This window comes from Balaenoptera ricei, chromosome 4 (genome assembly GCF_028023285.1).
Source record: "Balaenoptera ricei isolate mBalRic1 chromosome 4, mBalRic1.hap2, whole genome shotgun sequence".
In the NCBI taxonomy this organism is placed as follows: Eukaryota; Metazoa; Chordata; class Mammalia; order Artiodactyla; family Balaenopteridae; genus Balaenoptera; species Balaenoptera ricei.
This window is the reverse complement of record NC_082642.1, coordinates 34,741,690-34,756,011: the sequence shown is the minus strand read 5'-3', so window position 1 is coordinate 34,756,011 and position 14,322 is coordinate 34,741,690. Positions and strand designations below refer to the sequence as shown.

General features: G+C 38.2%; 1 protein-coding gene across 4 annotated transcripts in view; it reads left to right on the top strand.

Moving 5' to 3' along the window:
- The window catches only part of ZNF385D (zinc finger protein 385D), a 949,347-nt gene that overhangs the window by 706,587 nt on the left and 228,438 nt on the right, over positions 1–14,322 (top strand). For all 4 annotated transcript variants that reach the window (XM_059920403.1, XM_059920405.1, XM_059920406.1 and 1 more), the window contains one exon: positions 10,837–10,979. In XM_059920403.1, coding sequence (XP_059776386.1) covers positions 10,837–10,979 — 143 coding nt within the window. The remainder of the gene's footprint in view (positions 1–10,836; positions 10,980–14,322) is intronic.

Sequence of the window (14,322 nt, the reverse complement as noted above, 5' to 3'; positions counted from 1 at the left end):
CTATAAGTGTGTGTATATATATATATATATATATATATATATATATATATATATATATATATAAAATATGTAATGGTAATATATTTTAACAATAAATATGTATTATATATATGGTATATATGTATATTGTTTTTCAATGATTCACAGTTCTAAAGCATATACTGTCATAAATATTGAACAGCAGCAACCCTTGATCATTTTGAATGTTGGTTTTGTCATTTGGGGAAATGAATGATTAAGTAGTTGGTTAAGCTGTCAGACAGGACATCTGTGACTGTTTGATGAAACCTGAATGGATCAAGTGCGGAAGTTCAAGGTTAAAAGTGTTGTATTATGGAAAGAATACTACTCCACTCTCAAGGAATATTTCAAAATATTGATTTACAAAGTAACCTCTTATTGTGAAGTCTCTCCTTCTTCAGGGGTCAAAATAAAAGTGAACAATAGGCAGGTGCTTTTAAAATTATCTTGATTGACCTCTTTCCGGGAGCCCGGATTTGTGTCTGGACCACCCTGAACAGTTCCTCTGGAATTTACTGAATTCATTAGAAAAAAACAACACTCCTCACTTGGCATCAACTGGCCAGACACTCTGCTAGGCACTTTATATATATTATCTCTAATACAGTAGCTTCAGCTGACAATCACTGGTTTAGAATTCCTATTTATCTGTATAAATTATTAAAACAAACATTTCCAAATTTACATTTTAATTAGATTTGCATTTCAAAAATGCAAACTTCTGAAGTGAATGTGTCTTATTTTCTCAGATAGTATTAACAAATATTCATGAACAAATAGGTTATTCCGGTATTTTTTTCAAATTCACGAATTCACGCTTTTGTGAATACACAGCTGTCTTGTGAAGAAACCAAAGTAATATTTAATATGTTTGCTCTATAGTTCAATTCAAAATTCTAAATATGAATATAAATTAACAAAACCAAACTTCAAAAAGGGACAGAGAGGGGTTTTATGAGTTTAGATCACTTACTTCATCATATTTACCTTATTTCCCTTCATTATTCAATACCTTACTCAATATAGCTATAATAACTAATCTCTACTTAATGACTGTTTTTTTAGTTTAATGGCATATAAGAAATTTGGTATAGAGAGATATTAACTGCTCTGAAATCTGAATAATTTATTAAGGTTTAATTTTTAAAACCTGCTTAAATTAAAACTGCATAGGGTTTGAAATACATAGTACTAGATGTAGGCAGAGTTTCACATACAAAGGGCGTGAATTTGTATTTTTTCTGTTACTACCCTATGGAAGTTTCAAAATGCTTTCCTCAAATTAATAACAATAATATTTCTAGAAGTGTGACATTCCGATGAATGAAGCAACACTGTCGGTAAATGGTAACAACAAAACAACTCTTTTTTACCTATAGTCGTGTCTACAAATTCATTGTATATTTTGAAGTTAATTATGTTCAGGATAATTTTAAAATAAAGACAATAAACATATATTGATGTCCTAAATGTAATACATTCTAATAAAAATGAAAGAATGAAATAGCTATTTTCTCAAGGAGCATATTTTAGTCTGCTTTACAGATGAAACATGTTATGTTTGCCAGTTTTGATTTTACACTATTTGCCAATAGTATTCTTACTGCTGAGCATATACAGGTTGAGACAAGTAACATATTTCAGAACTTATCCTAATTTTAAAAGCAGAAATATTAGTCACAGGTAATTTTTGAGAGAGAGGCTCAATCTTGTGCCTCTCTATAGATTAGTAGGCAATTACCTACTTTAGAATAAAGCAATTCAGCATTTCGCTCAGACTCATGAATGGTTATACTCTGATGTCATAGGTCAAGTTCTTCCAGCAGTAGATACTTTCTTGGGGCACATCTCCTGTGAGGAGTGAGAGATACAGGGTTGGGCAAAGGGAAAAGTTGAGCCCTGATGCAGTCCCAACAGAGACTTCAGTCTATCCTAGATTCTGTGAGGAGCTTTAGAGCTGAAATAGAGCTTCAGTCTCCCTGCCTTGAGGCAAGGGGAAGGAGCCACTAATTAAACCCTTGCATGAATCCGTCATTGCATGGGGCTACCAGCCCCTCCACTCGGGAGGAAGTTTGACCTTGGGTGAGGCAGCTCCCTTTGACCTCTTCAGTGCTTGAGGAGGATCTCGAGTGAGAGTCATCCATAGGGGGTCCCCCAGCAGTTGGGGGAGGGTGTGCCTCCGTCCAGAAGGGGGCTGTGGGGAGCACACCACAGCCTCCAGTACACCTGGGTTTGCCTAGGCAGTGGCCAAAGCCTATGCGGTCACACGTTCTCTCTTTTCCAACTATCTTTTACATTTCTCTCTTCAAATAGGTAGGAAAGGATGAACTCAAATAGTATCCCCAGCTTTCCCCCAGCTTTATGACTCTTCTTTGATGTTTTTAATCCCTTAGGTAGGGAACCCCAGTTGTAACACTGAGAGAGGGCCCTGAACTGTGTGTATAATGAAATGTAAATGAAATACAGATCTCAGAGGAAGAGTGGTAGGAATTAACTTTCCCTAGCAATAGAATCAACGTATTTTTTATTCTTTGTTCCTCTCACTGTGGTGGATAAAAAAAGAGAAGGTTGAGCTTTTTCAGAACCTCTTTGGATATTCTGAACCAGAAGGGACTTATAAATGAAATAATTCCAGAATATGTTCCTGCTAAATTGCATTCTTGGAATTATAAGAATGGAATGTCTCTGTGGAAGCAACATAAACAACTAAAGAGTTTATCAACTTATTTTTTCTCTCCATGATATTATGTTAGCCATTAGCTGATTTCTGAGATTTTAGGGTCAAACAAGGTAATGGATATATATGAATGAATATCTTTTGCAAAGCATGACCTGTGACACAGATAATATATATTTAAAATGATTTATTTAAAGCTCACTATTACTTGTGGACAGGTTAAACCACACCACTGATTTCAACCAAAACTTATTTTACTTCTGAGTTTTGTAAAGAGGCGCCAACCAAAATTTTATTTTGGTTCTTTAACTTTTCATCAAAAGAGAAATTGGAAAAAAAAAAAAAAAGAGCGAGCGAGAGAGAAATTGGTAGCAATACTAAATTCATGACAGGTCTATCACCAAAGTTTTATGAATGCCCTCTCTAAGAAAGTATACCACCAGGTGAACAATAAAATAAGTTTATGGTGTCCTCTGGTGAATGGAGACTTATTATATTTTGCTTTTATCTCTGTTTTAACATTGGCCCTCTATTTCCTGACTCATACTACTTTTTATTTCATTGGTTTGCTGTTTCAAACTGGCTGTTGTTGGCCTTGTAGCTGGTGAAGAACATTTCAAGAGGGAAGTAAAAAGTGGGAAAAAAAAATACTGTTTTTATTAATTTGGCTCCAGATGATTAGCCAATCAGGAGAGCCAGGAGAGCTAATGGTTTTTTTTGGCATGGTTAATTAAATCCTGTGTTGATGGCTTCTGTTTTAGGTATTAAGTCACCCACCTTGTTAGTAGATACTCTGCTCCAATAGCATTGGATTTAGCAGTGGAGAATCATTTTTTAAATGTTGACCTTTGTTCAGGTAACTGATGAAGGGCAAGATGATGGTCTGTGTGCAGTTGACGAGAACTGATCGTGAGATTTGTAAAGATAATTTGTATGGGATCTCACTCTACTTTGTTTTAAAAACAAGATGGCAGGCAAGGAAGTGACACAGACAGGAGTCTTTCTTCACTTTTCTTTTTTTTTTTGTCCTTTTTAAAAATTATTATTATTATTTTTATTGGAGTATAATTGCTTCACAATGTTCTGTTAGTTTCTCATGCTCAACGAAGTGAGTCAGCTCTATGTATACATATATCCCCTCCCTCTTGGACCTCGCTTCCACCCCCACCATCCCACCCATCTAGGTCATCACACAGCACTGAGCTGAGCTCCCTGTGCTATATAGCAGGTTCCCACTAGCTATCTACTTTACACATGGTAGTGTATATAAGTCAATCCTAATCTCCCAATATTTCCACCCTCCCCTTGCCCCCCTGTGTCCACATATCTGTTCTCATCAGATATCATATCTGTTCTCATCAGAAACGCATCATATCTATGTCTGCGTTTCTATTCCTGCCCTGCAAATAAGTTCATGTGTACCATTTTTCTAGATTCCACATATATGCATTAATATACGATATTTGTTTCTCTCTTTCTGACTTACTTCACTCTGTGTGACAGACTCTAGGTCCATCCACATCTCTACAAATGAACCAGTTTCATTCCTTTTTATGGCTGAGTAATATAACATTGTATATATGTACCACATCTTCTTTATCCATTCATCTGTTGATGGACACTTAGGTTGCTTCCATGTCCTGGCTATTGTAAATAGAGCTGCAATGAACACTGAGGTACATGGGTCTCTTTGAATTATGGTTTTCTCAGGGTATATGCCCAGGAGTGGGATTGCTGGGTCATATGGTAGCTCTATTTTTAGTTTTTTAAGGAATGTAAAATGGCTGTATCAATTTACGTTCCCACCAACAGTGCAGGAGGGTTCCCTTTTCTCCACACCCTCTGCAGCATTTATTTTTTGTAGATTTTTTGATGATGGCCATTCTGACCAGTGTGAGGTGATACCTCATTGTAGTTTTGATTTGCATTTCTCTAATAATTAGTGATGTTGAGCATCTTTTCATGTGCCTCTTGGCCATCTGTATGTCTTCTTTGGAGAAATGTCTGTTTAGGTCTTCTGCCCATTTTTGGATTGGGTTGTTTGTTTTTTTGATATTAAGCTCCATGAGCTGTTGTATATTTTAGGGATTAATCCTTTGTCCATTGCTTCCTTTACAAATATTTTCTCCCATTCTGAGGGTTGTCTTTTTGTCTTGTTTATGGTTTCCTTTGCTGTGCAAAAGCTTTGAAGTTTCATTAGGTCCCATTTGTTTATTTTTGTTTTTATTTTCATTACTCTAGGAGGTGGGTCAAAAAAAATCTTGCTGTGGTTTATGTCAAAGAATGTTTTTCCTATGTTTTCCTCTAAGAGTTTTATAGTGTCCAGTCTTAAATTTAGGTCTTTAATCCATACTGAGTTTATTTTTGTGCATGGTGTTAGGAAGTGTTCTAATTTCATTCTTTTACATGTAGCTGTCCAGTTTTCCCAGCACCACTTACTGAACAAGCTTTCTTTTCTCCATTGTATATTCTTGCCTCCTTTGTCATAGATCAGGTGACTATAAGTGTGTGGGTTTATCTCTGGGCTTTCTATCCTCTTCCATTGATCTATATTTCTGTTTTTGTGCCAGTACCATCCTGTCTTGATATCTGTAGCTTTGTAGTATAATCTGAAGTGAGGGAGCCTCCAGATCCATTTTCCTTTCTCAAGATTGCTTTGGCTATTCGGGGTCTTTTGTGTTTCCATACAAATTGTAAAAACTTTAGTTGTAATTCTGTGAAGAATGCCATTGGTAATTTCATAGGAAATGCATTGAATCTGTAGAATGCTTTGGGTAGTATAGTCATTTTCACAATATTGATTCTTCCAATCCAAGAACATGGTATATTTCTCCATCTGTTTGTGTCATCTTTGGGTTCTTTCATCAGTGTTTTATGGTTTTCTGAGTACAAGTCTTTTGCCTCCTTAGGTAGGTTTATTTCTAGGTATTTTATTCTTTTTGTTGCGTTGGCAAATGGGATTGTTTCCTTAATTTCTCTTTCTGATCTTTTGTTGTTAGTGTATAGGAATGCAACTTTTTCAAATACATTGATTAGGTCTATTAGGTTTCTGGTGGCATTTTTAGGATTTTCTATGTATAATATCATGTCATCTGCAAACAGTGACATATTTACTTCTTCTTTTCCAATCTGTATTCCTTTTATTCCTTTTTCTTCTCTGATTGCCATGGTTAGGACTTCCAATACTTTGTTGAATAATAGAGGTGAGAGTGAACATCCTTGTCTTGTTCCTGATCTTAAAGGAAATGCTTTCAGTTTTTCACCATTGAGAATAATGTTTGCTGTGTGTCTGTCATATACGGCCTTTATTATATTGAGGTAGATTACCTCTATGCCCACTTTCTGGAGAGTTTTTATCATAACTGGGTGTTGAATTTTGTCAAAAGTTTTTCTGCATCTATTGAGATGATCATATGGTTTTTATTCTTTAATTTGTTAATATTGGTGTATCACATTGATTGATTTGAGTATACTGAAGAATCCTTGCATTCCTGGGATAAATCCCACTTGATCATGGTACATGATCCTTTTAATGTGCTGTTGGATTCTGTTTGCTAGTATTTTGTTGAGAATTTTTGCATTTATGTTCATCAGTTATATTGGTCTATAATTTTCTCTTTTTTGTGATATCTTTGTCTGGTTTTGGCATCAGGGTGATGGTGGTCTCATAGAATGAGGTTGGGAGTGTTCCTCTGCAATTTTTTGGAAGAGTTTGAGAAGGATAGGTGTTAGCTCTTCTTTAAATGTTTGATAGAATTCACCTGTGAAGCCATCTGGTCTTGTACTTCTGTTTGTTGGAAGATTTTAAATTACAGTTTCAATTTCATTACTTGTGATTGTTCTGTTTATATTTTCTAATTCTTCCTGATTCAGTCTTGGAAAGTTGTACCTTTCCAAGAATTTGTCCATTTCTTCCAGGTTGTCCATTTTATTGGCATATAGTTGCTTGTAGTAGTCTCTTATGATCCTTTGTATTTTTGTGGTGTCAGTTGTAATTTCTCCTTTTCTCCTTTTTCATTTCTAATTTTATTGATTTCAGTCCTTTCCCTTTTTTTCTTGATGCGTCTGGCTAAAGGTTTATCAATTTTGTTTATCTTTTCAGAGAACCAACTTTTAGTTTTATTGATCTTTGCTTTTGTTTTCTTCATTTCTATGTCAGTTATTTCTCCTCTGATCTTTATGATTTCTTTCCTAATACTAACTTCGGGGTTTTTTGTTGTTGTTCTCCTTCTTCTTTCTCTAGTTCCCTTAGGTGTAAGGTTAGATCGTTTATTTGAGATTTTTCTTGTTCTTGATGTGAGATTGAATTGCTATAAACTTCCCTCTTAGAACTGCTTTTGCTGCATCCCATAGGTTTTGGGTTATTGTGTTTTCATTGTCATTTGTCTCTAGGTTTTTTAAATTTCTTCTTTGATTTCTTCAGTGATCTCTTGGTTATTTAGCAGTGCACTGTTTAGCCTCCATGTGTTTGTGCTTTTTACAGTTTTTTTCCTATAATTGATTTCTAATCTCATAGCATTGTGGTCGGAAACGATGCTCAACACGATTTCAATTTTCTTAAATTTTCCAAGGCTTGATTTGTGACCCAAGATGTGATCTATCCTGGAGAATGTTCCATGTGCACTTGAGAAGAAAGTGTTTTCTGCCATTTTCTGGTGGAATGTCTTATAAATATCAGTTAAGTCTGTCTGGTCTATTGTGTCATTTAAAGCTTGTGTTTCCTTATTTATTTTCTGTCGGGATGGTCTGTCCATTGGTGTAAGTGGAGTGTTAAAGTCCCCCACTATTATTGTATTACTGTCAATTTCCCCTTTTATGACTTTTAGCATTTGTCTTATGTATTGAGGTGCTCCTATGTTGGGTGCATAAATATTTACAATTGTTATATCTTCTTCTTGGATTGATCCCTTGACCATTATGTAGTGTCGTTCCTTGTCTCTTGTAATAGTCTTTATTTTAAAGTCTATTTTGTCTGACATGAGAATTGCTACTCCAACTTTCTTTTGATTTCCATTTGCATGGAATATCTTTTTCCATCCATTCACCTTCAGTCTGCATGTGTCCCTAGGTCTGAAGTGGGTCTTTTGTAGACAGCATAAATACAGGTCTTGTTTTTATATGCATTCAGCCAGTCTATGTGTTTTGGTTGGAGCATTTAATCCATTTACATTCAAGGCAATTATTGATGTGTGTGTTCCTATTCCCATTTTCTTAATTGTTTTGGGTTTGTTTCTGTGGGTCTTTTTCTTCTCTTTTATTTCCCACCTAGAGAAGTTCCTTTAGCATTTGTTGTAAAGCTGGTTTGGTGGTGCTGAATTCTCTTAGCTTTTGCTTGTCTGTAAAGCTTTTGATTTCTCCATTGAATCTTAATGAGATCCTGCTGGGTAGAGTAATCTTGGTTGTAGGTTTTCCCCTTTCATCACTTTAAATATATCCTGCCACTGCCTTCGGGCCTGCAGAGTTTCTGCTGAAAAATCATCTGAAAACCTTATGGGAATTCCCTTGTATATTATTTGTTGCTTTTCCCTTGCTACTTCTAATATTTTTTCTTTGAATTTAATTTTTGTTAGTTTGAGTAATATGTGTCTTGGTGTGTTTCTACTAAGGTTTATCCTGTATGGGACTCTGCGCTTCCTGGACTTGGGTGGCTGTTTCCTTTCCCATGTTAGGGAAGTTTTTGACTATAATGTCTTCAGATATTTTCTTAGACACCTTCTCTTTCTCTTATTCTTCTGGCACCCCTATAATTCGAATGTTGGTGCATTTAATGCAGTCCCAGAAGTCTCTGAGACTGTCCTCAATTCTTTTCATTCTTTTTTCTTTATTCTGCTCCATGGCAGTTATTTCCACTATTTTATCTTCCAGCTCACTTATCCGTTCTTCTGCCTCAGTTATTCTGCTATTGATTCCTTCTAGAGTATTTTTAGTTTCAGTTATTGTGTTGTTCATCACTGTTTGCTTGTTCTTAAATTCTTCTAGGTCCTTGTTAAACATTTCTTTTATTTTCTCCATTCTGTTTCTGAGATTTTGTATCATCCTTACTATCATTACTCTGAATTCTTTTTCAGGTAGGTTACCTATTTCCTCTTCATTTATTTGGTCTTGTAGGTTTTTACCTTGTTCCTTCGTCTGTAATATATTTTTTTGTCATCTCATTATTTTTTTTGGTGGGTGGGGCTGTGTTCCTGTCTTGCTGGTTGTTTGGCCTAAGGCTTCCAGCATTGGAGTTTGCAGGCAGTTGGGTAGAGCCGGGTCTTGTTGCTGAGATGAGGACCTCTGGGTGGCCTCTCCGATTAATATTCCCTGGGATCTGAGGTTCTCTGTTAGTCCAGCAGTTTGAACTCAGAGCTCCCACCCCAGAAGCTCGGGCCCAACCCCCGGCTTGGGAACCAAGATCACGCAAGCCAGGTGGCACAGCCAAAGAAAAAAAGGAATAGAACAATAACAAAGAATAAAAGTAAAATAAAATTAGAAAAATAAAAAATATATTATAAAAAATAAATGTATAAATGAAACAACAACAAGGTAGAAGAGAACCACAATAGCAAAAAAAAAAAAAAAAAGGCCGGAAGTGGAGTTTAGGTGGGGGCGGGGCTTAGATGGGCGGGGCTTAGGTGGGGCAGGGCTTAGGCGGGGTGGCAGGGCTTAGGTGGGGGGCAGACCTAGGCTCAGGACCCAAGCAGCCAGAAAAGGCCCTGGGGGTGTGGGGGGCAGGGCTTAGGCTCAGCACCACACAGCTGGAGGGGGCCTTGGTGTGTGGAGGTTTAGTCCAGGACCCGAGTGGGCAGAGGAAATGCTGGCCATGTTCCCTTCTGATCCTCCGATACCCGGAACATCTCTCCATGTCCCCCTGATCCCCTCGTAGTGAGTGGGCCCCTCCCCTCCCCCAGGTGCCCCTCAGGTGTGTTGGTCCCGTCCCGCCTCTACTTCTCCTCCCCTCTCACTCTGCTCCACAACCTACCCACTCATCGGGGGTTCCCCCTGTCCCCTTAGGTGTCTGAGGCCCTGCACCAGCACCTGGTATGTGCCCTAGTTGTCAGGAGATGCAAACTTCGCATCCTCCTACTCTGCCATCTTCTCTTTTCTGTCTCCTAGAATTCTTTTCCATGAGAAAGGAATAATTCTAGTGCATTTTGTTTTCCTCATGCTTCTTGGATTCTCACCAGCAGGTTTTTACAGTCCGTTGCTTGCCTCTCAGATTAGAAGAATGCTGGCATATTTTAACAGTTTCCTAGGATTCAAACAGCCTTTAATTAACAGCCAATTGATGTTTTGGAACGTTACCAAAGTATGAGAGACATAACAGGGAGATGGGCTCCTTTCAGCTTCTGAATGCAGTGGAATCCTAGAACAGGGGGCAGAGGTGGGAGTCCCTTGCAAACAGCCTGTGCCCACTGGTATGCAAAGGAGCTGTGTGTGTTGCCATAATATTCCATTCCCTGCTCATTGGTGACCTTCTAAATTCCACCTATTCATGACTGGGAAGGAAGGGGACAGCTAGTCTTGAATGTTTAAAGCCACAGGGGTGCTAAATAGCTCAGGGATCACATGATATGTAGCTGGATTTGCTGGTTTTAACCCTCCAGTTGCCAGGGAAGTAAGGTACAGCTGCCTGCATTTGCGGTTAAGTTTCTTTTCTGTGCCAGGTTCATGTCGTCTTGCTGCCAGAGTTTTGGATGTGGTGGAAAAGAGCAGTTCTGTAAAAGATTCCCTCAGACTGCATGCATATTTTGAGCAGGAGTTCGTTTTCAAAGAGGGCTGGGGGAGCATTGGAGGGGTTTTCCCTTTGAATCAAGGGATGTTGCTTATAGATTTGTAGCTGACTCAGTCCAGGTTGTAGGCAGGAAAAGAAGGATGGATTGGGGAGTATGAAATGTTTGAAATGTTAACAATTCCTTACGTAACCAGATAGTTATAATCCAAGAGGGAAAAAGGAGCAGCTCAACTGGTTTTCTCTGCTTAATGGCACATCTGCTCGTTGGCCGGTTCCCAGCTGAGGTCAATACACTCCATGTCTTGTTTTTTCCAGTGACCCATAAAGCTGGCCTTTTGGTCTCAAAAGAGACCTTGGTGTTTGTGTGTTGTGTGTTTTATGTGCACCATGTCCCTGATCGCTCCCTTTGTTCTCCTCTGTGCAGGTGGTACATGCCAGAGCCCCGCTCTCCCAGCCCTGGTCCGTCCACCAGCCCCTCCTTTGCAACCATCGCTGGATATTAAACCGTTTCTTCCCTTTCCTCTTGACACTGCGGCCGCAGTCAACCTCTTCCCCAATTTTAATGCGGTAAGTCCCACATCATCTGCATATGCCAGGGTGGTAGGTACTGGAAAACCTTAAGGGCCAGGAGTGAGCTGCTCACTACCTCTCATTTACTCTATGCTTTGTTCCATAGCCTGTCTGAAAGCACGACAAGGTTAGTTGTCTGCCTGGTTGTGTAAGGTCCCCAGGACCAGGCTCCTTCAAAGGGAAAATGAAAAGAGATGTAATCTGATTAGGTTGATCATGAATTCATGTCTCCCTTTTAGTGTCTTTTTGGACAACACTAACCATTTTATTAGTTTCTTTTCCATGCCACGTTCAATTTAATTGAAATTTAATGAATGTGTTAGAGAGCATTCAAATTCAAGTAGATGTCTAAAAACTTAAACATGTGTTTTTTCTCCCTGGACTTTCTACTGTAATTTTCAAATCTGTTATTTCTTTTCTGATTTAATAAAGAGGACCCTTATAATCACACTAGACTTAACGTAAAACAATGTAGGGTTCTGGTACCAAGAATTTTCATTTTTTTTTCTTCCTGCTCAGGCACAGTTCCTCAACTTAAGTCTTTCTTAAATGACCTTGTTTTGGGGGCTTTGTCAACAGCCTTCTCAACAAAAGTTCAATACTTACTTACCCCTGTTTTCACTCTTAAGCATGTCTTTATAAGTGGACAGATTCCTCATATTTATCATCTTTTTTTGCACAAGCAGTGAGAATATTCCTAGGATGGAAATAGAAATAAGGGTTGAAAAGGTTAGAAGCCAGTAAGTGACATTGTTTTCTAATATCATCCGATTCAGCTTTCAACGGTTGTTATAATGCAAGTCTGAGTTTATCAATGACAGGACATGTCAACACAACCAAGGTGAAGGGGATTAGGACGCAAGGTCTCTGAATGCCCAGTGAGCTAAATAAAACAGATTTCTTACTGCAATATCTTACCCCCATGACGGATTTAAAAAAAAAAATCTGTCCACAATTAGATCCTTCTCCTTCAGGAGACAGAAGTGGGTCTTATTTATTTTAATCATGCTTTGTCATGGGGACTTTGGACCTGCCAAGGAGATGGTACGGTTACATGCTAGCCTTTACTAAAGGACAGGGGAAAATCACAGTGATTTCTTTGCTTTTGGGAGCATGAAGGATTTGCCATAGGAATATTATTTTGAAATTGATGGAACCTAAATAGAGCAGCATAAAGATCATATTTCCAGAGTAGAGGTTTCTAATTCTAGGTATTTCAATAAGAGGAGAGGAAAAAATGGCTCAGAATCAAATTTCCTGATTCTTGAATGAACACAGTAAAGTCCCTGGGTTTCCTCTCTCTGAGCTCTTTGCCTGCTTCACTGTTAAGTGGCTTCTTGGCACCATTTTGCTTCCCGCCTCCCGGAGATAATCCATCAGGGTGCTTTACCTGGCCTCTGAGACTGCTTGGCCTCCTGTCACTCACGTCTCATATCAGCTTTAGAGAAGCTGAGGTACAATTCCTGGAAGGTTGTCAAAGGCTGGGTTTTAAACTTTTGATTTGCGCTTTGGGAAACATCAAAAGCAAAATGATTAATTTGATTGACAATGAGTATTATTTGTCATAAAACAAAGATGAGTGATATATTGAGCCGTAGGACGCTGAGCAAATGTCTTAGTCCTCTTTGGTACTGTTTCCTCATCTTCAAAATAAAGGGAGTGGACCTGCGAATCTCTTCCTTTGGGGTTATCCCGTTCAAAATAGTTGAGCTTTTGTGGGCAAAGACAGCATGGCATGGTGGTCAAGTTGGACTCTGAGCTAGACTGACTGGGTTCAAGTCAGAGCTGCTACTCACCATCATGATGACCTTGAGTGAGTCACATAATCCTTATGTATCTCCATATCTTTGTTTGTAAAATGGGACTAATAACCTACTTTGTAGGCTTGCGGTCATGATTATGTGGGTTAAATCATCTAGAACAGGGCTCAGCATTAACAATCACTGTTTTAATGACAGGTATTCTATTCATAAATAGCCTGTCAATCCTTCTTATTTTGAATTTGGAAGTTCATTGACTAACTGATTGCCAAAGTTTTACTTGATTCTTTTTCTTCTGTGATCAATTTGGACTTGTGTTGTTATTCGTTCCATTTAAACCAAGAGACCCTCTGTTCCTCCACCTGTTGATTAGTTCCTTCTAGTGCTGGTCAAGCTGCAGCCAGTCATGGATTAAGCCATTCTTTGTTTCCAACTGAGTGGAATGGTTGCAAAGCCCCAAATCTGGTAGTTTTGGACTGAGAATTAGGATATAGAGCATCTCTTTACGTAACAGCCTGAGTTCTTGATTTTGTAGCAGATGTGATTCTCAATCTACAAATTCAGGGTGTATTAAATGTAACATTTTATTGCTGTAAGTTGATTTTATTTCTGGCTCAAAAACCCATTCCATGAGTCTGTAGGCAAGTGAAATTTAATTGTTTCAGGATGTGCTGAGGCTCTAGAATCTAACAGATTTTCCACCCAGCTTTTGGTGGGAGACTTCCTGTGTTCTTCAAGTTATGTGTCCACATAGGCAATCATGGTATGATGAGCCCCTAGTGAGCATGGCCTTTTAGGTCCAAACTCTTGACTTTGGACACACAAACTGGTGAGGCTTTAGTGGTACCTCCTGCCTAGATGTGCCACACTGCTATTACTTCTTTCCCACCCCACAATCTTCTTTCATCTGACCTTTTGAAACAAAGTCCATGGTGATCAGAAACTGTTTTCCTGTTATATTTCTTCTCTGAGGATATGAGTATAGAATGGTCTATTTGGGATGAAGTGTGGCAGAATGGTAAAGGAAAGAAATTTCAGTATATACATGTAACAAAATACATACGTGAATATCTGAGATTATTGTCCTTAAATAAGAGTATAAACCATTGGGTTCAGATGTGAGTCAGGAAGAATCATGAAACATCTGTTTAAAAAAAACACACATAGTTAGGAGAGAAAGAAAAACAGATGTAGGATATGACCTGGGCTATGGATATATAAAAGGACATTCAATAAAATCATTAGGATCCCTTAATATACTTAAAGCCAACTTTTAAGGAATAGCAACAGAAGCCATTCCCTTGACCTTGGGATGTTGTATCTCTGGTTATTCCAGTAGCTTTCAGACAAGAGAAATTTTCCTTTAATTCCTCATATACCCCTACTCTATCCTTCAATCTCTTCACTGGAGTTTCAGTGCTTAGGACCATTCTTATCTCAGTGATCCCATTCTGCGTGTGCATTTCTTGAAAGGAACCAATCCTGGAAATAGGTAAATGGTATTTAGTAATGAAATATTTCTTCTCTAAGTAGTATGAGCTTGGTCCATTCAGTCAACTGCTAGTTATCAAGCATCTTCT